The sequence below is a fragment of the Microcaecilia unicolor genome, chromosome 6 (assembly GCF_901765095.1).
Source record: "Microcaecilia unicolor chromosome 6, aMicUni1.1, whole genome shotgun sequence".
Taxonomy (NCBI): Eukaryota; Metazoa; Chordata; class Amphibia; order Gymnophiona; family Siphonopidae; genus Microcaecilia; species Microcaecilia unicolor.
The window spans coordinates 98,519,694-98,545,722 of NC_044036.1; the positions used below are offsets into that span (position 1 = coordinate 98,519,694).

The following is a 26,029-nucleotide window of genomic DNA, read 5'->3' on the forward strand; positions in this document are numbered from 1 at the left end:
TCCTTCCTATCCCCCCTCCCCTAGGACCAACATCTCCCTTCCTACTTTCATCCTTTCCCCCCAGGGACAGCATATCCTTTCCCTTCCCTTCTGTTCCTCTCCATGAGGCTCCAGCAAGTGTCTCTCTTCCTTCCCTCCTGTTCCTTGCCCTCCACCCCTCACCCCTGTAGGTTCAGCATCTCTCCCTCTTCCCCAGCAAATCCCAGCATCTTTCTCTCCTTTCCCAAAGGGTACATCAGGTGTCCCTTTCCCTCCTCCCCCCCACTGGTCCAGCCTTGCTTCCTCTGCCTTGTTCCCCTGCAAGTCAAGGCATATGTTCCTCTCTCCTACCCTGTGAGTCCTTCAGCATCTCTCCATCCTCCTTCCCTTGCAGGACTCAGCATATCTACCTTTCTCCTTCCTCCTACACCTGTGAATCCCTAAAATATCTTCCTCTCTCCTCTACCCCCCCCCCCCCCCCCCGCCTGTCAACCTAGTGTTTGTGGCCAGCAGTGCTCAAGACACGCTGTCCCATCCCAACTGACCTCTTTATCTATTCCCCCTTCCACCCAAGGTGTGTCCTCCTTTCCCCCTTCTATCCAGCATCTACTCTCCTTCTCTCTCCTCCCTCCGTCTGCCCTCCTTCTCTGCTCCCTTCCATCCAGCATCTGCCCTCCTTCTCTGCCCCCTTCCATCCACCGTACGCTCTTCCCCCCCCCCCCCCAACCTCTTCCATCCATCCTCTGCAGGTGCTGGGGACACCTGTAAAGTACACTAGGGAGGTACAAGGTTCAGAGACAGGAGGACAGATGCTAGGATGCTGCGGAGAAGAGGAGAGAGATGTTGGATGCTAGGTAAGTGAAAAACCTGTACGTTTTTTTTTATATCTCCAGGAAGGATTGGGGTGGGGGGCATGGAAGGGCCCATCTAAGATACTGAGTCTGACTATGCACTGATTGGCCCTTTGAAGTCATTGGTCAGGGGGTCCATCCACTGTCACTTATTCACTAGTTGCATGCTTTTCTGCTTATGCCCAAGCTTCTTCCCTTCTTATGGAATATTCTCAATCCTTCTCGTAGACCCCTTAGGTGTGAAGCTTAAGGCAAATGGGAAAGACCATTTATAGCAGTGCCCTTTCTGCTTCAGACAACGGGTCACTCCATACGTCTCTCTATGTCTGCATAAGTTAACAAAATAGCTCCTGAAAAATCTCCACTTGACAAGTCTTCCACGATAAAAGTTCCCAGCTTTCTTGTTTGCTGCATGATGAATTCCTTCTCAGAATAGTTTCAGAGACAAGCCACAATGTCTGTGGGTAAATTATCCCTCCTCTGTCCCTAAGCTCTATAAGCTTGCTCTACCTTGACAATGTAGTGTCTATAATTTTTAGCTATAAGCTATAAAGTTTTACTTCAGGTATACTGCATTATTTCCCATCCCCCATCTCTCTTTTCCTATCAGCCACATGAAGGAATTTCTGGCTGGTCACATGTTCTGATGGTGAAAATGTTGCTAAGGCAACTGGCAACTCAGATACCTGGTATATCCTGTTACAAAAGTAATTTACTGAGAAGAGGAATGGCAAGGACACTTTCTGCTCATTATGCGGTTCTCCACTTTGCTGCTTTTTCCATTTTCCTCCTGTAAATTGCTGCTGCTGGATGTAATTTTGTCTGGGCTTCAGCTGCCATGCAGCTCCTCATACCGTCCTTCTGTTCGCCAGTCCTCCTCTCTTCCAGGAGGCCATGGCCATGTTAGACACCTGAGGGAAGTCACCAGTGCATCCAAAAGTTGCTGTGAGGTAAGGCTCTCCACAATGTTAGCTCAGTCTAATTGAAGCTCTGGCTCTAAGCATCTATACCTCATGGCAATGTCACTTCCTCCATCAGCATATGCATCTCTTAAACCACATTTGGTGGTACTGTACACAGTCATGAGGTACATCTTCATTTGCTTTTTTGCTTTTTGTTTTTACCTGGTTTTGGTTTGTGATTAGTTCTTATGTTTGTATGGTTTTGTTGCCCTTGTATATTGGTGTTCTGCCTTGATGTCATTATAACATCTGGATTCTGGAGACAAGCCCCTGAAGCAGGCATCACTGTAAAATATGTTGGGCATTTTATAAAGTGATTTGACAACAAAAAACTGACAGTGGACAATGGATAGAGCCAAACAGACAGACCATGGCAACCCACCATTTTTATGTTTTTAAGAATTTAAATTTTAATGTATTTATGTGCTTGGTGTAATTAAAAGTTTTATTATTGCTTTATTATTGATATTTGCTTTTTAACTCCAAGTTGCTTTGTTGTTGATCTGCACTATTTTCAGTGAGTTGTAGCTCCTGCAAACCTGTATTTAAATAATTCTAACACAACACATCCCTCAGTTTGCGTGGCTAATTTTATTCTGCTTGTTGATGAAGAAAGTGCAGCTGCTTATCTGTAATGGGGGACTCTCCATAAACAGCAGGATAAATTAGGTATAAGACTGAGGTATTTCACAAGGGTAGCCACAGTGTGGGAATGCCTGTGCATGCTTAGAAAAACCATCTCAGTTCTTCTGATCTCTGTGAGGAGCTGAACCATCTTGACACCATCAGATGACATCACCCACTTCTGTGGCTGATTTATCTTGCTGTCTGTGGAGAAGCTACATTACAGGTAGGCAATTATGCTGTGTCAACTCCACCCCATTATTTAAAAAAAACCCATCATGGCTGAGTAAAACTGATTCAATCCTTACCATTTTCACCATCTACCCTCCTGGTGTACTGTTGGATCAGTTCAGTCACGTTGGTATTTACATCTTTCATACTGTTCAGCTCAGGAGGAGTTTCACCTTCCAGGCTCTGATGACGCTCTAATATTTTCTGTCCCAACTCTGTCCACTTTTGCTGCATTTCAGTCTTCTTATTTAAGGATTCTTGATTGGTCAAGAGCAGGACCCCTGCAAAATGCTCAAGTTCCTCAGTAATCACCTGAAAAAAAGTACATGGAAAATAATTTTCTCTGCTATTTTCCTTTGCACAATTGGTTCTACATCTTTGTTTTTGATGAACTTTGGAAAAGCCATAAAGACTGATGAATGAAATTGACAGATGAAAATATGACAAGTCATAAGAGAATCTTCAAAATATAAATATATAGAGCTAAAGAGCAAGAATAATAGAAACTAACAATTAAGAATGATCTCACTACATCATAATGGATAGAGGGCTTACCAAATGTCAAATTCAATTTAAACAAGTGAAACCTCAAGAGTCCAGGGTGCCTACAGAGATGGTCTACCCTTTAACGGACTCATCATCATAGGCTTCTTATCAACCTCCAAAACTAACCAGTGTAAAAAACTCCTTAATGGAGAAAAAACACTGGCAAAAAAACCGAGGAACCTATTCAATAAAGAACTCCCCTATCCATAATGAAATGTTCCAAAAAAAAACCTGGAAAAGATATCTAGTAACAGTAATACGGGTGCACCACATGGGGCATCAACTACAGGTGGTCACCCTTTGGGTTGTATGATTTGAGTCACTGCTCTCCTGGATCGGACTACAGTTGGTTTATGCTCCAGTGGTAGAAGCTAAGTGACGTTTTTCTTCCTCATATTCATGTGGTGCACCCGTATTACTATTACTATTGCTAGATATCTTTTCCAGTTTTTTGGAACATTTCGCTATGGATAGGGGACTTCTTTATTGAATAGGTTCCTCCATTTTTTTGTCACAGTGTTTTTCTTCATTAAGGAGTTTTTTACACTGTGGTTGGTTTCAGAGGTTGGTAAGAAGCCTATGATGATGAGTCTGTTAAAGGGTAGACCATCTCTGTAGGTACCCTGGACTCTTGAGGTTTCACTTGTTTAAATTGAATTTGACATTTGGTAAGCCGTCTATCCTTTATGATATAGTGAGAGCATTCTTAATTGTTAAGTCATAAGAGACCCACATATACTATGAGGGTGCCACAAGCCATGAGACTCCTCAGTGGTAATTTTTATCATGTACTTCAAAGAAACAAAGTGTGAAGATGTTTTGTCAAGTAACCAGATGGTGCTGAAATAGTGTGTCAAATCTGTCCATATTATATCACTGACTAACTCTACCAGCACTCTCTAAGATTATCCTCTGCTCTTCTGTATATGTTTCATGTAATTTACCTTTTCCCAACTTGTGAGGTCATTCAAGATTTGATTCATGTCATCATGAGGCACACCTTTAAAGCTCTGTTCCGTACTGGGTACAAAGAGACAAGAGAATTAGAATGAAAATATACATAGTTCATTTCTTGCTTGACTTGCAATATACATTTCATACAAATCTAAACTAACTATGCAGCATCAAACATTCAAAACGGTAAGGCTATCCTCAGTTCAGCTTTTGGAGAAAACCTTTCAGAATTCTTTTACATTCGCATTGTTTATTACCCTGCTTTTATACTATTTCTTTTACAAAAGTCCCAAGTATGTTCCATAAAAGTAATTACATATTACAGGGCACTGTTTTATTATGGATACTATAATTACTTCATGGAATATGGAAAAAACTCCATTCTTATTTCATGTAATTAACCCACCCCCATCCCCAATGGTGGGTTATATTCCTAATACACCAGTGTTCTATAAATCATAATTTTTAAACAGATTACTGGCCAATAATAAATCACAGGATATCAAAAAAGGAAGATCTACAGCCTCAAAAAGAGAGTGACCTAGCGGGTGAAAGACATGCACAGTTATGCACACTTTGCATACGTAACTGCACAGAATAACATAACTTATGTGCAGAAGTGCAATACATGGTATTCTATAAGGGAGCATGTAAACGTTAAAGTGCATAACTACAGGGGGCGTATATGTGGGTAGAGTATGGGTAAGACATGGGCATGATTCTAACTTACACATACAACACAAGGAGGTGTATATTCAAAGCACTTAGACTTACAAAGTTTCAAAGTAACCTATGGAACTTTGTAAGTCTAAGTACTTTGAAAATGAGCTCCATAGAATGCTCAATTTTTTTAATTTATGAGTGTCTGCCACCATATTTGAAGCCATTGATTCAGGCATGTGTTCCAAATAGGACTTTGAGATCTGGTACGGCCCACTTCCTTGTTGTTCCTAATAATTCAAGAGCATGATTAGTGGTCACTAGAGATAAGGCTTTTTTTTGGCAGGCGCCAGCTCTATGGCATTGCTTACTGACAGAGCTAGGTATGGAGACCTCCTTGAAACAATTTAAAAGAAAATTAAAAGCGTAATTTTTTCCCGGGAGCTTTTGAGGGAGGTTTGTATTTATTTAATTTCAGCTCTGGGCGGTCTGTAACTAGACATGATTTGGCAGATTTTGATGTATGACAGGGTTAGTGAATGGTCTTGTGGTGTTTGAGCTTTCCTATTACTTTTTGGCCTTCCTTTTCTTTTTCTTGCTTTGAATTTTATTATAAACCACTTTGATTATAAGAAAGGTGGTATATCAAATTTTGTAAACTATTGATTGTATTTTTAGCTACTAATTATGTAAATTCCTGGACTATTCCAGATTTTTCTTATTGTTATCCACATAGAACTATGTAGGTTTTTCAGAATATAAGAATTTTTTAAAGTAATGTAATAATTTATGTGCATTGCATGACACATTTAAGTATGGCCATTTACACCTGCCATTGACGGTTGTGCCTCAGTTTAGGCAACCATTACAAGTTTCCATTACTATAATGAAGGGGCACTCAGATGCCATTATAGAATAGACACTCCCCATGTACCACTGAGGGCACCTAAATAGAGCCACCCTGTTAGAGAATTTCCTCCACAATATGTATTCATTGACTGTGTAACGTGGCAAATGACTTGGGAAGAGAATGATGGACAACAGAAAACGGAAAGTGAATGAAGGAATGTCAGATACAGAAATAGGTGATGTACAATAGGAAAAAAGGAGGCAGTGATTGAATGCATGTAGGAGGAAGTAGAAAACTCACAAAACATTCTCCTTAAAATATTGGTGCTGCTCCTGCAGTCCAGTCTGAATGTGCCTTAACTTCTCCCTGCTGGATTCTTCAACACGTTCCAACTCTTCCCCAAAATATACCATCGACTTCCTCCAGGACTCCGTTATCAACTGAATTTCAGTCAAGTCTGATGTGTCCTGTTTGGGAGGGTGCAAGGATTAGACCATGTGCTAGGAATCTGCAGCTAATCTGACAAATGTTATTTTACCTTGTTCTTAAATCTTAGGAATTTAGGGGTCATTTTCTGAGGGACTTGTGCATGTGGAACAGCATTTTATATGCTGAAGTAAGCTTTTATAAAATTGTTTTATATACGAGTAAAATGTAGGTGCTCAGACAAAATACTGCTGCTTTCATGTGATATATCCTGGAGATGGAGAATAGACATAACTAGGGTGGGACTTTCCTGGGTAATTTTATAAAGGTATATAGCTGCATGTTACCCTTATAAAATAATGACAATCCCAAAACACCAGGTTGCCTCCTTGGAGAGTGGAAAATTGAGCCAAGGTATGGGGACCTTAATTTGAAATTTCTTCCAGCTGTCAGTAAAGGGATCAAACCTTATTCAGAAATTAAATTACCCAGATAACTGCAACTGAGTATTTGACTAAAATTATCCAATCTTCTATAATAAAACTCACCCTCAACGTTCTGAAGTCACTCAGTCACTCCCTGAAGGGTTCATGGATTCATGGTGGTGAAGCCACAACACTGACCATGTCTCTCTGCCCCGCCCTCACATGACGGACCAATCAGAAAAAACACCCTCAACATTCTGAAACACAAAGGACCATCACAACACCGTTCCCAGGCAACACTAGGCAACGTAAGACGGACCAATCAGAGGAAACTACGTGACAATAAGGGAGGAGCAATCCCCAGCAGAATGGCTCATTATCTGTGCAGCACGGAGAGCACAGAACCACTGCTGGAACGAGAGAAGAATATTCCTGCTGTGGGTATGTGCAAAAATAGACCGGGGGGGGGGGGGGGGGGGGAGAGACAGAAATTTTTAAATGCCTAATGCCAGAACTGAAGAGTGCCAGAGGGCCTATAGCACAGACTATATTTGGGATCACTTGACATGGAGTCAGAGGAGCCGGAAAACAACGTGCCCGTCACCATCTGGGACGTGGGCGAACAGGACAAGCTGCGGCCCAGCTGGAAGGATTACCCGCAACCCAGCCAGCAGCAAACAGCGACCAAGGACAGCACAGCACATCCCCCAACCCCCAAGCAAAAAACAAAACAAAACAAAAAAAGACACACATCAACAACCTGCACACACACCGCACCCTCACACACTCACACACACACACACACACAAAATAACTCTGTGACACATACACACACACACAAGAAAAGCCACATGCTAGCGCCCGTTTCATTGGTTTCGGAAACGGGCCTTTTTTTACTAGTTTATCCATATAACCTCTCTGCTCACCAGTTTACTGAATACTGACCTCCACATGTATAACAAGACCAACCCAGGTCATTTGCCTCAGTGTTATCATGGCTTCCATGCCTGGCATGGCTGCCAATCAAAATATTTCCTTATTCATGATTTCAGAATATTAATTCCCATTGTGCTAGGTAAAGGATGTGTTATTTATTTATTTACACATAGTTCTCAACTTCCTTCCTGGAATAAATAAGAGTAGGTTCTTAAAACAATACAAATGACAAAGAAGCACAACATTGGTATTTGTAAGCCACTTTCATTTCTCACACTTTTAGTCTTGTCAATAGACTCTTTTGTAAAATGCCAGAGTAAAGATGGAGATGATAGATTTCTACCAGCAGAATGATATAGGGCTTCTGTTTTCTTTACACTATCAGAGATTAAAACCACCTTAAGTCATTCATAATTGTGGCATCTTAAATTTGCATATGACCATGACCAGGATTACCACCTCCAAATTCTCATTTATCTCCCAGATACACTGTACCTTTGTTGCTAGGACAACTAAGAAATGTCTGACGACTTGGTTCCAGTACTTTTCACTCAGATATAGAGTACGGACCAGTTGCAATTGGTTTCTCTCAATCACCTGTAAAAAGAGGCAGAAAGAAATGTGTTAAAAAAAATACAGACAAGTACAAAAATCATCAGCTACTTTTGTGATTACAACAGCATTACAATTATGGGGTAAGTTTACATTTTTCCACATTTAAAGCATGCTTTACAAACAGAAAAGGGCTCTTATAAAACTTTGCCAAATGCAAACATATAAATATAAACACCTATCTTTTTAATGGACTAATTCCATAAGTTCCAGCAAGGGCTCTCCAATCCAAAAATGATAAACTTATCCTACTCTGTACCCTTCTCAGGCACATTTGGAATGTATACAACATTTTTCTTCTTCTTTTTACTGTATAATATCATTATTATGAAATTCTATCCCACACCAGTTGTATATGGAATCCTCATTCTTTAAATTTAATGCTGACCCGAAGACCTATTTTTTCCCTCAGGTCTATGGAGTTTGACTGGTTAACATGACAGATTGGTGCAGGTGCAGCAGACATACTACATATCTCTTCCTCTATATTCCTTCTGCCTATTCTTTTCAGATTACTTCTGATTCCATTTACTAGCTTCCTTAACTTTGTTATTTGACTTGTAAACCACTTTGATGCCAAACGTGAATATAAAAAGAAGCTAATCCTACTGCACAAAACCAAAAAATCAGAAAGGAAGGGGATTCAAAACCCAAAAGAATTTGAACCATCAAGATAAACTATTTTTATGCAAAAACATATCATAAACTAATATATATATATACAGTGCACTCTATTTAACTGCACGTCGGATAAGTGCATGCTCTGTTTAACTGCATGCCGTACTTCGGTTCCATTTTTGGCGCCATCAATTTCTATGGGGACAAACTTCGGTTTAGCGCACCACTGATAAGTGCAAGATTCGCTTATATGCATGGTTTAAGACCGCTCCTCTGCAGGAAAGATTCCGCATAAGTGCACGCGTGGAATATGGAAGCCGACTGGCGCATGACAAAGGGGCGGTAAATTTGAAATCTTGTTGGTTAACTGCCACAGGTAGAAGAAGCAAAAGAATGTTGTTAGAGTGTACATTGGAGACGTCATCGTCGCGCAACTGTAAGACTTTAACACTGGCTGAATGAATAGAAGTTCTTAAAAAATTAGAAAACAAAGAAAGTCAAGCATCTATTGCTACAGAATATGGTGTCAATCCCAGTCAAATTTCAAATATCTTGAAGCAGAAAGACCAGCTTCTGGAAGACTGGCAAAACAATACAAACCCACAACAGAAACGAAAACGGGCGGGAAAAGCTGAGGAGGTAGAAGATGCTCTTCTTCAGTGGTTTTCTCAAGTCAGGAGCAGACAGTTTCCTGTCAGTGATCTACTGCTTATGGAGAAAGCTAATCAGGTAGCTGAAAGTCTTGGACTAACTGAATTCAAAGCCACTGTTGGATGGTTGAAAAGATGGAAGGAGAGGAACAACATAAAATTCAAGAAACAGGATGGTGAAAAACAAGACGCTGATGACTTTGGTACTGAAAATTGGGTTGTTTCAGTTCTTCCTACCATCTTGAACGAGTTTGCACCTCGTGACATTTTTAATGCTGACGAAAACGGTCTCTATGGCGAGCGATTCCTGATGGAACACTTGCATTCAAACAAGCTGAAACTACAGGAAGTAAAACGTCAAAGAACCGACTGACGATCCTCCTTTGCTGCAATATGGATGGGAGTGAGAAGTTGGAACCACTCATCATTGGAAAGAGCAAACAGCCCTGTTGCTTCAAGAATGTTAAGCGACTTCCTGTGTCATATGAGGCTAACGCAAATTCATGGATGACTGGGGAAATTTGGAAGCAGTGGCTAAAGAAGTTAGACACTAGAATGTGGGCACACAAAGAGTCAGATTTTGTTGCTTTGTGATAATTATGCTGCACACTGTGATGATGTCAGGCTGTCTAACGTCAAGGTGGTCTTCCTGCCACCAAACACTACCTTTCTGATCCAACCTATGGATCAGGGCATAATAGCCAATTTCAAACAACATGATCAGGCTCTTGTGCTACATCGTCTGATGAGCGTTATGGATGACCAGACTGGCAAGGATAAACGTGCTGTTGAACTGGCTCGTAATCTATCACTGTTGGATTCTCTACATATGCAGAAAGAAGCCTGGAATCATGTTACACAGGCAACCATTGTGAACTGCTACAAGCGGGCAAGCTTTGCTAGGGATGTGGAGAGGGACGAAACAGATGCAGCTGTTGCAAACACATCAGATGAACAGGCTATTGACATCCCGGCCGGTGTTACTGCAGATTTCTTGTGGTAGAACTAGGCTATGTTCCAGCCAAAAAGAGGCTTGCCTTCTGATAGAGTATACCTTCGGCACTGGGGGGATCAGACGCCCTTCAACTACACACAAGGAAATTGATTTCCTCTTTAATCCATCAGGCCACCAATTCCTTAGATGCTGCCCCCCCCCCCCCTTTCTGGTTTCCCAAAGAAAAGAAACAGCCTATCTTACAACTTTTCTATTCAAATAACAGCACAAAGCCCTTCTGACATCTAACGATGGAATCCAGTTTCCATCACTTCTCCCACTGATTTCACAAAACACCAAGAGAAACAGATTCACATGTAACAGTAAGACAACCATCTAGTAGCGCTATAAAAATGAGAAGTAGTAGTAGGTAGGAAGGAGGAAACCAGCCACAGCACTACTTTCTCTTTAGACATAACCAGGAAAAAATCTCAACAAGGCAAGGTCTGCATTTCCCAAAATCATCGCCAATCAGTCACCAAGAACACTGTCCTTCAATGTGGCTTTCCTGAAAGGCACTTGTACTAATATTGATAGCACCAGATTCAAATCCTAGGGAGGTGCAACTAGGCTCTGAGGAGGCTGTAATAGCTTAATGCCTATTAGAAACAGGGCTTTTTTGAAGGAGTACTTGGGGGTACTGAGTACCGGCACCTTTTCCATTGTCTGCTAAATGTTTGACCCATGTACCCCAAGTTTTAATAAAAGAGCTCAGGCTCTACACACCAGTTTTGCCTTGTCATAGATTCTGTGACTGGTTGCAGGGGGCCTGGCTGTTGGGGGGTGGGTCCCTCAGTGATCACCTCACCCCTGAAGGGTGGCCTAACATTTGAGTATCGGCACCTCTTTTGCTAGAAAAAACACACTGTTTAGAAATATCATCATATCAGAATGAGATACCAAAGATCAACCACAAACTAAGCCCCTATAACAAGATATAGCCGCTAGCTGTACTCAAGAGAGGATAGAGCCTTACCCTTGTCCAAACCATTCTGCAAAACTTTCAAAATTTCTAAAACAGATGACTTCAAGGGCACCACCTGCCAGTCACTGCGCCATTGTTCAAAAATTCACCACACCTTTACTTATGCCAGGGAGGTTGAAATCTTTTTAGAACGCAAAACAGTAGCTACTATTCCGGTGAAATAACCTCTATTTTGTAGGCTCACACTCTAAATAGACAAGCCATAAGACAGAATCAAGAAGCGTCCAACATCCAAATTGGCCCCTGCCTGTCGGCGTACCTCAGGGTTCCGTTCTTGGTCCCCTCCTCTTTTCTATCTACACTTCTTCCCTTGGTTCATTAATCTTTTCTATCTACACTTCTTCCCTTGGTTCATTAATCTCATCCCATGGCTTTTCCTACCATCTCTATGCTGATGACTCCCAAATCTACCTTTCTACCCCTGATATCTCACCTTGCATCCAAACCAAAGTTTCAGCGTGCTTGTCTGACATTGCTGTCTGGATGTCTCAACGCCACCTGAAATTAAATATGACCAAAACCTTTCCCCCCCAAACCCACCTCCCCGCTCCCCCCGTTTTCTATTTCTGTTGATGGCTCTCTCATTCTCCCTGTCTCCTCAGCTCGAAACCTTGGGGTCATCTTTGACTCTCCTCTCTCCTTCTCTGCTCATATCCAGCAGATTGCCAAGACCTGTCGTTTCTTTCTTTACAACATCCGTAAAATCCGCCCCTTTCTTTCCGAGCACTCTACCAAAACCCTCATCCACACCCTTGTCACCTCTCGTTTAGACTACTGCAATCTGCTTCTTGCTGGCCTCCCACTTAGTCACCTCTCCCCTCTCCAGTCGGTTCAAAACTCTGCTGCCCGTCTCGTCTTCCGCCAGGGTCGCTTTACTCATACTACCCCTCTCCTCAAGACCCTTCACTGGCTCCCTATCCGTTTTCGCATCCTGTTCAAACTTCTTCTACTAACCTATAAATGTACTCACTCTGCTGCTCCCCAGTATCTCTCCACACTCGTCCTTCCCTACACCCCTTCCCGTGCACTCCGCTCCATGGATAAATCCTTCTTATCTGTTCCCTTCTCCACTACTGCCAACTCCAGACTTCGCGCCTTCTGTCTCGCTGCACCCTACGCCTGGAATAAACTTCCTGAGCCCCTACGTCTTGCCCCATCCTTGGCCACCTTTAAATCTAGACTGAAAGCCCACCTCTTTAACATTGCTTTTGACTCGTAACCACTTGTAACCACTCGCCTCCACCTACCCTCCTCTCTTCCTTCCCGTTCACATTAATTGACTTGATTTGCTTACTTTATTTATTTTTTGTCTATTAGATTGTAAGCTCTTTGAGCAGGGACTGTCTTTCTTCTATGTTTGTGCAGCGCTGCGTACACCTTGTAGCGCTATAGAAATGCTAAATAGTAGTAGTAGTAGTAGTAGCACTAACAGGCCCTCCAATGCTGGAAACACTAGGGGATCTCCCACATAGCCGCATAAGATCCCCATATATCAAGGCCTCCTTTGCTAGTCTGGCAACAGCAACATAATGGAACCCAAATGGCTTTCTATTCTCTGAATGACTTGGCCCAGCAGTGGCCACAGTGAGAACACATACAGCAGCTCCCACTGAGGCCATGTTTGAATCGATGCACATATAGCTGTTGACCAATGACCATTTCCTTTGACTGGAAAACTCTGCTTTGTGGGATGCCATGAGATCCATCACTGGTATCCCCTGGCACTTGATGATGCTGGTGAACACTTCATCCCCTAGACTTCTCTGTCCTGGATCCAGAATGTGACTGCTCAAGTAACCTTGACCATCGGTATCTTTATCTCCTCTGCTAGTCTTTGGCTCTTGGTCCCCCCCTGCTGATTCACATAAGCTGCTGCAGTGGCACTGTCTGATAACAGGTGTACCCCCCATATGTGGTAGCACTGGTGCAAAGGCCTGCACAGAAAATCATATATAGCCTTTACCTCGAAACCAGTGATGGATCATGAGGCTTCCAACTTGACCAGTATCCTTGGGCCATATGGCTTTGAAAAAGAGTACCTCAGCCTCTGAGGGTGGCATCCATCATCATCAACATCCAGACAGGAGTCTCCATATCCATTCCTTGTCTCAGATTCGACACCTAAAGCCACCACAACAAACTGGGTCTCGCTTTGTCCTGGTCACGCTTGTCCCTTCCCAGAGAATCTTTAATTTTCAAAATTCTATTTCTCACTTGTTTCCTTCCAGGTTTGTGAGCTAATAACCTCCCAGCACTATTTCCTGATTCAAAATACTCTTGTTGCAAATATTGTAGTTTATTAATATCTTCAAGCTCTAACTGTTTTAGCTCATTGCGCAAGAGGTCTATATGGTTAAGTGCATTACGAAGTCCTCTCCCAGACTTGTACAATTGTTCTGTTGCAGACATCACTTGGATTCATCTGCGTTATGTCTCTCCAGTGCCTGAATTTATGGGCCTTGAGCGAAATAACTTTTCCTGAGAGGACTACTTTTAGTTCTTTCCAAAATAGGTTAATATTTTCAACCTCATTAAAACTGATATACTCTTTAATACCCTATTCTAATTGTGCAATATTTTGTAGATCTAAGAGAAGGCTATCATTGAAACACCATTGGTGTGATACTTTCTCTGAGGTCAGGAGGGAAATTGCCAAAGTAATGGGTGCATGGTCTGTTTGTCTGTGGATGCCTCCACATTCTGAAATAACCCTCGCTCTACATGCAACATTGAGAAATACGTGAAGTCTTTTTATCTTTTTGCACTCTTTTAACTTGACAGGCTAGGGAGCAAAAAATCAAAATCCCAACACCATTTGTCTTCATTCTTAACTTAATTGAAGCAAACTGGATCATTGGGAATTTGCTCTGGGTGAATAACTCTTCATGAGATTGGTTTTCTACAGGAAACACATTTCTTACAATCTCCTTACAGAGCCGCTCAGCTTCCTTAAAATATAAATGTCACTTCTGTGGAAAGTTGAAGCCTCAAACATTCAGAAAAATTAAGTTAAGGGATCTGCCCCATCATGTATCTTGATTTAAGACAAACATTCTGTTCCTAAAGACACATACATGTATATTGATGCTCATCCCAGGAAAGCTTATGTATCAACTGCCCACAATTCTCTCTATGACCTACCAGCTCATTTTCAAAAGTGATCGCCGCCCATCTTCCGACACAAATCGGGAGATGGGCGGTGATCTCCTGAATTTGCCCAAATTGGCATAATCGGAAGCCGATTTTGGGCGGCTTGAACGTCCGTCGTGGGGCCGGAGAAAGTTGAAAGGGGGCGTTCGGCATGATAGCGAAGGCGGGACGTGGGCGGGACAGGGGCGTGCATTGAGATGGCCGGCTTCGCCCGATAATGGAAAAAAGAAAGCCGGCCGTCAGGAGAATTTGGTCCGTTTTATTTGGACCCTTTTATTTTTAGGTCCAAGACCCAAAAAAGTGCCCCAACTGACCAGATGACCACCGGAGGGAAGCGGGGATGACCTCCCCTTACTCCCCCAGTGGTCACCACCCCCCTCCCACACACACAAAAAAAAAAAAAGATCATCACCGATTAACCTTCCTCCCTCAGAAAATATGAATTTGTAAGATTAACCACTTGGTGTTTTTCTTATTTTCTTTGAGATTGTTTTCCTGATCTTGGATCCCCCAATTGTGGACAATTATATATATTGTTGAGAGAAAATGTTTTTTCTTTTTTCCTTCTATTAATTTCTGTTTTTCCTTACATTTACGTGATAAATGTGAATGTAATTAAGTAAAATGATAAATTAAAAAAAATTAAAAAAAAAAATCAGACATTTTTTGCTAGCCTCAAATGTCATAACCAGCTCCCTGACAGCAATATGCAGGTCCCTGGAGCAGTTTGTAGTGGGTGCAGTGCACTTGAGGCAGGTAGACCAAGGCCCATCCCCCCTCCTACCTGTTACACTTGTGCTGGTAAATGGGAGCCCCCCAAAACCCACTGTACCCACATGTAGGTGCCCCCCTTCACCCCTTAGGGCTATGGTAATAGAGTTGTGGGCAGTGGGTTTTGGGGGGGATTTTGGGTGGGGCTCAGCACACAAGGGAAGGGTGCTATGCACCTGGAAGCTAATTTTAGTTTTTTTTATTAATTTTTTAAAGTGCCCCCTAGGGTGCCCGGTTGGTGTCCTGGCATGTCAGGGGAACCAGTGCACTAGAAATGCTGGCTCCTCCCACGCCCAAATGCCTTACATTTCGCCGGATTTCAGATGGCCGGCTCCGGTTTCCATTATGGCTGAAAATCGGAGTTGGCCATCTCATCTAACCCCGGCGAGCGTTTTGGCCAGTGCCAAGCATATTTCAAAAATACGCTTGGCTCCGCCCCTTTACAGAGCCGGCCCCAAAGATGGCCGCCCATCGATTTGGCCAGCGCCGTTCGATTATGCCCCTCCTAGTCTTCTCCTTCCCCTCAATTTCCCCAGTGCCCCCCACCTAGCTCCCTAAATCCCTAAATGTCCCCTCCCTTTGCCCTTTCAAACTTTGGACCCCCTTCCCCCCCTCTCTCCCAGAACTAATTCACACCGTCTAACCCCTCCTGGGCCTTATGAGCAAGTATCAGTTACCCACCTTCCTTCCCCCTCCATACTTAATATGTCTCCCTGCTCATTTTTAAAAAGCATAAATTAGACAGCATAGGCAGAATTATAAAGTTCAAGAGCAAACAAATAAGTAATGTCCCTTTGTCACTGTCAATAAAGCCTGTCTAAATATGTCTGTTCCTTGAGATCCTCAAGTCCTTCCTCTGTATGCTAGGCCATGGTAGAATTACCCAGTCAGAGCTTTGTGTTAAGTTGCCCAGGAAGCAGTTCCTCTGACTGATGCTGTAGCCATCGAACCTTTTGTTCCTGCTGCTGCCACCACTGTATCAGGCCCAATGTGTGGCTAGGGTCCGATGCTATAGGTTCTTTGTCTCCTGTCGTTTGGAGGAGGGTGGCCGCTTGTAATATACATTGAGTTTACATGACAAAGGAGACTTTATGCAAAATATTTCCCACTGCAAAAGATAATCCAAAGGCAAATAACCATCTATAGTGGATTTTATGTGAAGTGAGGGCACGGGTAATCTCTCAAAATTCCCACCTCTTGCACAGTATCATTGCCTCTTCTCCTTCTTTTTCCACTATTAGGCCTTACTTCAACCCCCACCCCCTTCGCTGTCCATTCCTCAAGACAGACCACTTGTCCCCTAGATCTCATCCCTTCGTTATGGCTGAACATTGCTTTTCAAGGTCTCCTCCCATTATCCTTTTCCATGATTAATACAATTTGTCTTCCAGTTTTGTTGCTATGCCTTGGAAATTTGCAGTTAGTTGTCTGGTCCTCAAAAATCCAGCATCAGTATTTCGCAGCTCAACAACTACTGCTTAATCTCTAGTCTTCTTTTTGTATCTATTTTTTAAAATTTGTATAAAGTTGACAAATACAATCAAGACAATACTTGACAATCGGACAAATGTTCCTCATTATAAAAATGTACACGAAACAAAAACATTTTAAAGGAAAATAAACTAATAAGGAACAACAACTCATAATACTCAAGAAAAGAAGAAAAATAAAAGTATAGGAGAGGGAGGAGAAACAGAAATTACTAGTTAGCAGTACACAAACTAATACGTAAGAAAAACACAGGAAATTTCTTATAACAAAATGCCAACTATAATTACATGCAAGAACTTCTAAGCCGAGTTATTGCAAAGTATAGGAGCCAAAATAGGAATGCAAGGCTTCCTTGCATCTAGAAATTTTTTAAATTGTTCTAGGTCACAAAAAACCTTAGACTCTAATTTAACAAAACATTTGCATAGAAACTAAAGAAAAAGTGTTCCTCTCAAAGTCAACAATTCAGGTTTAAGTACTAAAAGAGCCTTTCTTCTGAACTGAGTGGCTCTACAGAGGTCATGAAATATTTGTACTTTATGTCCCAGATACTCCACATCTTTATATCAGAAATACAGTCTTATGAGCCAGTTGCGGTCTGGTTCTAAAGCAAATGAAGGAATCAAAGTAGCTCTAGGCACCACTGGACAGGACTCTTCTAAGAAACCACAAAAGTCAAAACTGAATGATAGACCTTCTTTTCTTGCTTCTACCTGGGTATTCCCTTGCCAGTCCACATAATATACTTGCATAATTGGTAGTAGAGATTCCTTAGTCACCAGCAGCATCTCCATTATATATTTTTAGACCCGTTTCATTCATATCAAGGATACAAAAAGGTGGGTTCTGTCTCCATCCCCACCCCATCCCTGCAGGTTGTCTCCGTCCCTGCAGGCCCTGTCTCCTTCCCCGCCCAGCCTCCTTCTCATGGGCTCTGTCCTCATTTGCAGAAGCCTCAAACAATTATGATTTTATATTTAAATCTTTTTATTAAAGTATAAAGAGGAACAATATGCTGTGCAACTATTGTGTATAAATTACAAATAAAAAACAATAATAACAGCGAGCACCTATAATAACCCTCCTCACCACCACCCTCTACCCTTCCAACCCCAACAATAGCTGATTTCTACTACCCCAAGAAATCCTAATCCACACCCTGTTAAAATGTCCAGGAGTATAAAATACAACCCATTCTGTATGCCCTAGAGGGGAGAAATATGCCCTAAGAAGAACTGTTATGATTTTTTTTAATCTGTGGATGAATAAGTCATCAACTATCTCCGGATTCAGTATAGCTCTCCTGTCTTCCACAGTCCTTCCTGCAATAGAAGATGTCTTCTTAGATGATGTGCTGGTAGCAGGTTGTTCCTGATCCCCCATGCGAAGTTTGCTAAATGTGGCCAGCATGTTTGCTTGTTTTTCCAAAACATCTAAATATTGTTGTCTGCATCACTCAAACATAAATAACAGTCCAGTTCATTAACAGGCTTCAAAGTAGAAAATGACATGGGGACAAAGTTTGTCCCCGTCCCCATCCCCGCCCCCGTGGGCTCTGTCCCCATCCCTGCGGTTACTGCGGGTCCCCGTCCCTGTGTCATTCTCTAATGACAGCATCAGGTATTACGGGCATTCTGAACAAATCAGAAAACAAGTCTGAGGAGTAACCTAGTGGTCAGTGCAGTAGACTGTAAATCAGGGGGCCCAGGTTCAATTCCCACTTCAGTATACCTATTGTACCTGTAAGCCTGAGGGCTATTAAGGTGATGAACATTCAGGTACAGTAGGTATTTCCCTGTCTTTGGAGGTCTCACCATTTAAAATAACAGAGTTGCAGTGGAATATGAACCTCCTGGGTTCTCTGGATTAAAATCCATTGTACTGACCATTAGACTATCCCTCTGCTCTGCAGAGACGTCTGTGTGGCCATTCTTGTACAAATGCTGCCAGAAGACGTCCTTGTCCCTTGTATTTTGGCATTCATAATGTGGCCGTTTTATTTTAGGGAATGGCCGTTCATTTTGTACGTTCTCATTCGAACCCCTGTGTTTTTCCTGTTCAAAAATACTCCCCTCTGTGTTCAGCAGAGCCGTTTGTAAAATATTCGGAGAGTTGTGAATATCTTAACCTAGACATCTCAATTTCTACCTAAATATCCTAATGTGAAATAGGAATTATTGATCTTTAAGTATAAGTTATTCAGACATTCTACAAAGCAGAAGAGATTTTGCACACATGTAAGCCCTTCTTGCTTTTAATTTTTGCCCTTTTCCCCACTGCAATGCCTATATACATTTATGGAACAGGCTCTCTCATCAGTAGCTTCTTGAGGTAGCACAAACATTATCAGCCTGGAATGAGGAAAAGTAGCAGATTAGACAATTGAAAAAAAAACAACGTTCCTTTTAAGATATGCATGTCTACTCCTCATTGGACTAACCTTTCTTGCTAATTTGTATGTGGTTGAGCTCCACAGATCTCGTTCTTCAGTCATATACCCTAGATTGATCTCCAGCCTACGTCTCTGCAGCTCATACAGCTCCCGATATTCCTCTAGCATACTGAGAAACAAAAACAAGGGTAATCCAGGCTCTGAAATATGAGGTGACAGAATGTTCCCCTCAGAGGAATCAATGAAAGACAGACAAATGCAATGTTATCCTTAGACAGTAAGAGATTACATGATCAATGTTCTCATTAAGCTGCGTTTGCAGAGTGTTTCTCAACTTCTTCAACTCAAGTACCCCTCCCCAAGTCGAACAAATTTCAACCGAGTACCTCTGAGCTCCAATCAGCAGAGTCTGTGAAAAGGACATTCCAAAAAGTGACATATTCTAATCCCAAAACAGAAAATAAGATTACTTTTTCTACTTTTAATGTCTGGTCATTTTATTTTTCTAATTATGTTGGTTCAAACTTTCCTCTATCCTTTCTTAATTCTTGGCATTTTTCTCTCTCCTCATTTCCCTTTCAGCTTTCTTTTTTCTGTTGATCACTAGCTCATTTAAAACACAGTCAGCCTGAGCTGAGGCTCATGATCTTTGTGTTCATTGCAGTGCAATGTTCCCAGCTGCGCTCACGCACACAAAAAACATTTACTGAGAGATTCACCTAACAGTAGAACTAAAACAGTGCAGAAATACCTTTTTATAGTGTAGGTTCCTAACTAGGGCTCACTGTTTTTAAAGCTAAAAAAAAGACTTGGTAAAAGGCACCTTCACCATGAAAATGAGTAAGAAAGAGTGAAAAAGAAACATGTTTTAATCTTTAAGGGACAGAATCTCCTGGTAGAGACTCACGTGGATTTCTGCTGTGTCTCCTCAAGAGCTCTGGCTAGTTGCTCCTTGGCATATGTGGCATCCTTTATCATTTTATGGTCATGTTTTTGGACCTGAAACAGCTCACTGCAATAGAATATCACATGGACAAATGCTCAGTCTCTCAAAACCTTGAACTAAAATATCAACTCAATATACAGCAGATTCTCCAATAGGAAATGGCAGATAGCCAACCATTCAGATTTGGACAGAAGGGTTGAAACCAAGGATAGAAAGATAACAGCTGGGCAAGTCTGCAGGTAAAAATTATCTGCAAACTTTCCAGATATGTGTAAGTTTGAAAATTGGCCTGAAGATTTCAGAAGGTCTAAAATGGCAGCAGCGATGATCCACTGAGATGCCTTCACAGAACCAAGGAGTAGAACACCCAGTAGCTAGCAGAAAACCTCGTTTCCATGCTTAAAGCTTTCTGAGAAAGTTCTAAAAAATATCTTCCAAACCTGGTTCATAGTAGCTGCTTGCCGTCATAAAATAAAGTAACTGAATGATTTAGGTACATATAAAATGAGTATTAATATAAAAACATGACATATAAAAACATGTAAAATAAATATAAAAATGTAACTAGTAAAAGAGGCCCGTTTCCGTAAGATATGAAACTGGCGCTAGCAAGCTGATGAGTTTCTGCCATTAATGTTTGAAATGGAAGTATTAGTATAAATGGTTTTTTATGTTTAAAAATATTTGTTATTGTTGTACTATGTGTAATATAATGTACACACAGTACAACATGTACACATAGTTCCTCCCGCCCTCCTGTCCACTGCCAGGCCCTCTCCTTCCAACAGTTTGTGTATGATATGGGTTGTTGTTACACTTTGTGTATTCAGGGGTATGGGGGGGGTAGTCTGTGTGTGTGTGTGAGAGAGAGATGTTGTTGGGGGTGGGGGTTGTGAGTAGCGTGGCATAGTTTGTTTATGATGTGGAGGGGGAGAGGAGAGGGTAGCGGTTTCTTTTTGTGAGACTGTTTGTACGGGGGACAATTAGTTCCCTTTCGTGTGCCGTGTAGTGGAAGAAGGGCTGTGGGTTCGTTGATCTTATTGTTTTATGTACTGTGTTAGTTGCATGAGCAATGAGTGGTGTCATTTGGGGGGGGGTGTTTATGGGGTAGTGTCGGGTTGTTCTGTAGGAGTGTATGTGTTTCTGTTTTGGGGGGGGGATTGGGGGGAGGTCTGTGGGTGTGTGAGAGAGAGAGATGTTGAATTTCAGTGGTACACTTTTTGTATTGAGGGGGTTGGGGGAGGGAGCGTGTGTCTGTGATTGAGAAAGTGAGATGCTGTTTGTCCATGGCAGTGTGTGTATGTTGGTTTGTGTGAGAGATGCTCATTGACCATATTAGATGTTTTGTTTTTATTTGGGCGGGAGGGGGGGGGAGTCTGTGCTAGTGGGATACAGAAATCTGCATGTTGGGGGGAGTGTGTGTGAGGGGGGTAGAGTTTGTGAAAATGACATTGTCCGTGTGAGCAATGTTAGCCAGCTGGCTGAGATCGTGGGCGGGGCTGACAAAGTCAGGGTTTGCTGCGTTCTCTTATAGACCCTGCCGCACTTTGCTGAATTTAATCTAATAGAGCAGGCGATCTGGGCTTATGATGTTGTGGTAGTGGTTGGGGGGAGTGTGTGTGTGTGGGGGGTAGAGGTTTTGAAAATGACATCGACATCGTGTGTCTGAGCAATGTGAGGCGGCTGGTGGAGATCGTGGGTGGGGCTGACAAAGTCGGGGAACCTTGCGATTTGGATTGTGTGCTGTTGACGGTAAGACTCTGCCTCCACCTCGCTGTGTTCTCTTAAAGACCCCGCTGCAATTTGCTGCATTCAATCTTATAGCGCATGCAATGGGCTTATGATGTTTTGTTGGTGGGAGTGTGTGTGTGGGGGGGGGGGGGGGGTAGAGGGTGTGAAAATGATATGGCCATCGTGTGTATGAGTAATGTTAGCCAGCTGGCGGAGATCGTGAGCGCTGATGATAAAGACCTGCATATCTGCATTGTGTGCTGGTGACGGTATGCCCCCGCCTCCACCTCACTGCATTCTAGTGATGTCCCTGCCGCACTTTGCTGCATTCAATCTAATAGCGCTGGCGATCTGGCCTTATGATGTTGTGGTGGTGTTTGGGGGGGGGTAGAGGGTGTGAAAATGACACTGACATCGTGCGTGTCGGCAATGTGAGCTGGCTGGTGGAGATCGTGGGTGGCGCTGTCAATCTCAGGTAAACTGGCGGGCTTTCAGTGTGTGTGTGTGTAACTTGTGTTTGGGAGAGCATTTGTCTGGGGTGTCTGTTTGCGTCGTCACATACCGAGAGCAGCAGCATGGGCCTCAAAATAATGTTTTGTTTAAAGCGGTGTTGCTCGTCTCTGTGCTACACAGAAAGTGACCGGTTGTGTTACTCGTTGTGCTCCCTTGTTCCTATGCAGTTAGTCGTGATTGGTCAGTCATGCGTCTGACGTCTAACGAAGCAGGCTATTCATTGTCTATCTGGCGTCATCCAGGATATTCTATTTTATGTTGCTCATGCTGGTTTTTTATGAAGAAGGTTCCTTATATCCTTGTTTTGACATATAATTTGATACCGATCTTATTTAAGAAAGATACAGACTAGCCCCTGACGCAGCCCTATTGTTGGGCGAAACACGGCCTGTGTCGGGCATTTGTTTCATACACGGTATCCTCAATAAAGTCTTTTTGGATATTATACTGATCTGCTGGTTTGTTTTCCACAATTTATGGTCACCACATGTATTTTTATTTTTGGCTTGCCCAAACCATGCCCACCCCACAACCCCTTAAAATGTGTATGTGATGTGTAAATAGCAACTTTCCAAAATCACTATTTATATGTATAGCTATTCTACACATGTAAATGCCACTATTTACATATGAAGATACTTCTAGAATAACCCCTAAACTACACAGCAAAAAAAATAAAAAAGCACTATAAATGGACAACACTGACACCAGTCCAAAATCACCTGAGGAGGAGCATAAAGTGATACGCAACATATTTAAGAATAAGCAATGGCTTAACAGATAATGATGTCATTTGACATTACTTTTTGTTTCCTACCCACACTGAAATGTTTAACTTCCTACCCAGTAAACTGAAGAGGTATCCTTATCAAGTGTTATTTTTGGTATGTGCTTATGAATGAACAAACCTAGCCTAAACCATCAGTTACATAAAATAGCAGAAATAGCATTTGTTTGAACCAGGAGAAGGTAAAACCCTATTAAACAATTGATTCTGATTAAGCAGGAACAGCTCGACAGCAAATGCCTGAACAGAACGTTTCACCCCACCCAGTTTCTGCTTAAGCCCCTTCTACTGTTGTACAGAAGACAATATTACAAAATCCGTCACTGATTCAGACCTGGCCAAGAGTTCAATGGAGTTCTTGAACTGGATCAATTCATCTGTAAGGCGCCTATCCAATGCACGCTGTGCCATCATGCTATTGTGAAGGCTCCGCACTTGACGTGGAATACGGTCCAGGAGGTTCACATATCTCTGCCTGCATGAAGAGAGATACACAGAAGAAGGTGAAATGGGAAGACAAGGAAAGATACAATAAGAAAGAGAGGACATCAGATACAAAAACAGAACAGCAAGAACAGAGGCAGAATGGTTGGGGGAAAGGGGGGAAAATCTCAAATTACCAAACTGAAAAAGAGTTGGGGAAGGATATTTGGGCCTCAGGAGTTGTGGCCCTTTATAATCGCCATATGCTACTGCCTAACATTATGCTCAGTTCCCATCAACATTCTATGTCTCTACTCATGCATTTCTCTATCAATTCTGTATATATGATCATAAAAACCATTATCAAATCTCCTATGTTTCTGAAATCATGATGTAAATTTTGAAACACTCTATATATTACCTTTATCCTTCTTTGCAGAGCTCACAATGACCAGGAACATAATAAAATTCATATTATTGCCAGAAACATCAAAAGAGGTTTCAGTATTGCACAATTAAAAAATGGTATTAAATAACATCAAATTTCTTACTAAATTTATATAATACACCTAGTATAATATTTGGTATACTTGGTAGAAAGATACACTGTAAAGAAGTCTTTGGTTTGACTGTGCATGAGTTAATGGCATCAAAATCACTTTCTATGACATCATAATGTAATGTAAAAGCTTTGATGGTGCCTAGTGTTGCAGTAATGTCAATCTCCCATAGAAAAAGGTTAAAACAGAAAGCATGCTTAGACCACATTAGTGCTCTAAAGGCAAGAAGCTAAAAACATTTGTCCATCCTGTATCCCATGAAGAAAATATAACACCATGGGATAGGAGTTAGGCTTGTTTTTCTGAAGTAGGCTGTGAAAACTGTAAGGCTGTTTATAATTATTCTGCATACTGGGCTGCTTTTTTTTTTTTTTTTTTAAGATTTTTCAATATTTATTGAATTTCACATAATGTCAACCAAAAAGGTCATGACAAAAAAAATATCTCAAGTTTCAAAATGAAACACAATATAAGGAAAAAAAAAAGAGAACATTTTCGCCCACAATAACAAAGATAATATGGGATCAAGTAACAGGAAACAAAATTTCTTCCATCATTAAAACGTAAAAAAAATATATACAGACACATCCTGAATCCAACATCCACCAAGCCAGGCCAGGAAAGAGCTAATACAGCATGTCAGAACCCTCAATTCCTCCTTAGAATAATAAAATCCATTAATTGTTTTGGATCAAAAAACATATAAACTTTAATCTCAAAATTTAACACACAAGTACAAGGAAATCGCAAAACAAATCTAAAACCCTGCTTCTGAGCTCTAACATGCATAGTGAGGAACTCTTGCCGCCATTTTTGAGTTACTCTTGATGAATCAGGAAAACTTCTAATTTTGGATCCCAAAAACAACTGATCCATTGATTGAAAATTAAGTCTTAGAACAGCATTCCGGTTGTTCTCCAGAGCAAATGTTGCCACAAGAGTAGATCTGGATGTGATGACATTTAATGACAACTCCAAAATCTCAGTTAAATTCATACTGAATGCATCAGGCAGTTCAGATGGGATTTGCCCAGATATAATCACATACTGCGCATGAACCATAGAAGGAATAGCCTCGGGTGACAACTTCAACTTTTCCCTCATATATTTCCAGACCATGTCCAGGGATGCCACTAAAGGTGATTTAGAGGGAAATGTATAAAACGGAGGGTATTTTTCCCAACCTGGTTCTCCAAATATTCAAATTTCCTATGAAGAACAAGTTTATCTTTGGGCAAAGGGCCATGCGAATCTTGCAAGTCATTAACCTTCTTCTCCAAGGATTCCATCATCTTAGCTTGTAGCTCCAACCTCTGCGCATGATCTGAAAAGGTTCTAACATCAGACAACTGCACACCAAAATTTGAAGACAAACAATGAACAGATTGATTGAGGGTCTGCATTGTGTCCCATAAAACATCATTACCACTTTAGGCTTCTGCAGCATTGAAGCCAAGATACCTAGACTTTGTTCTACCTTCTTTTCCTCAAGGTTAGCTTCATGCTACTGAAGCTGCTGATCCAGGCCAGGAGTTATTTGCTCTCTCCCAGGGTGAAACACCTCATCTGGGGTTTTCTCCATCAAGGGCATCAGCATCAGAGAAAACTCTCCCAATGCTTGCAACCCCTGTGACGAGGACCACTTCCATGCTGCCAGGGTCTCACGGCCTGATCGGTACTGAGCGAAACACTGCTCGCGCTACTGCCAGAGAACCCTCCTCTGGCACGGCTAAAGGCAGGAGAGGACTCAACCCAGCCAGCAAACAAAACCCTTGGATTAGAGTCTGCTTCATTACTGGGACCAGAGTGGACGCTGGAGGTTACTGCTGCACTCTACCTCTCTTCTTCCTCAACTAAAACCGGGGAAGAGACTCACAAAGCAGCCAACACAGCCAAAGGTGAGAAGCAATCCAGATGGGCATTTGTTCAGGAGTCAGACACCATCTTAATTCCACTCTCATG

General features: G+C 41.9%; 1 protein-coding gene across 2 annotated transcripts in view; it reads right to left on the bottom strand.

The window, feature by feature from the left end:
* AXDND1 (axonemal dynein light chain domain containing 1) overlaps positions 1-26,029 on the bottom strand; it is a 134,163-nt gene that overhangs the window by 58,663 nt on the left and 49,471 nt on the right. For both annotated transcript variants that reach the window (XM_030206601.1, XM_030206602.1), the window contains 7 exons: positions 23,419-23,559; positions 20,015-20,119; positions 19,156-19,276; positions 7,940-8,041; positions 5,958-6,124; positions 4,138-4,213; positions 2,725-2,959 (listed from right to left, as the gene is read on the bottom strand). In XM_030206601.1, coding sequence (XP_030062461.1) covers positions 2,725-2,959; positions 4,138-4,213; positions 5,958-6,124; positions 7,940-8,041; positions 19,156-19,276; positions 20,015-20,119; positions 23,419-23,559 — 947 coding nt within the window. The remainder of the gene's footprint in view (positions 1-2,724; positions 2,960-4,137; positions 4,214-5,957; positions 6,125-7,939; positions 8,042-19,155; positions 19,277-20,014; positions 20,120-23,418; positions 23,560-26,029) is intronic.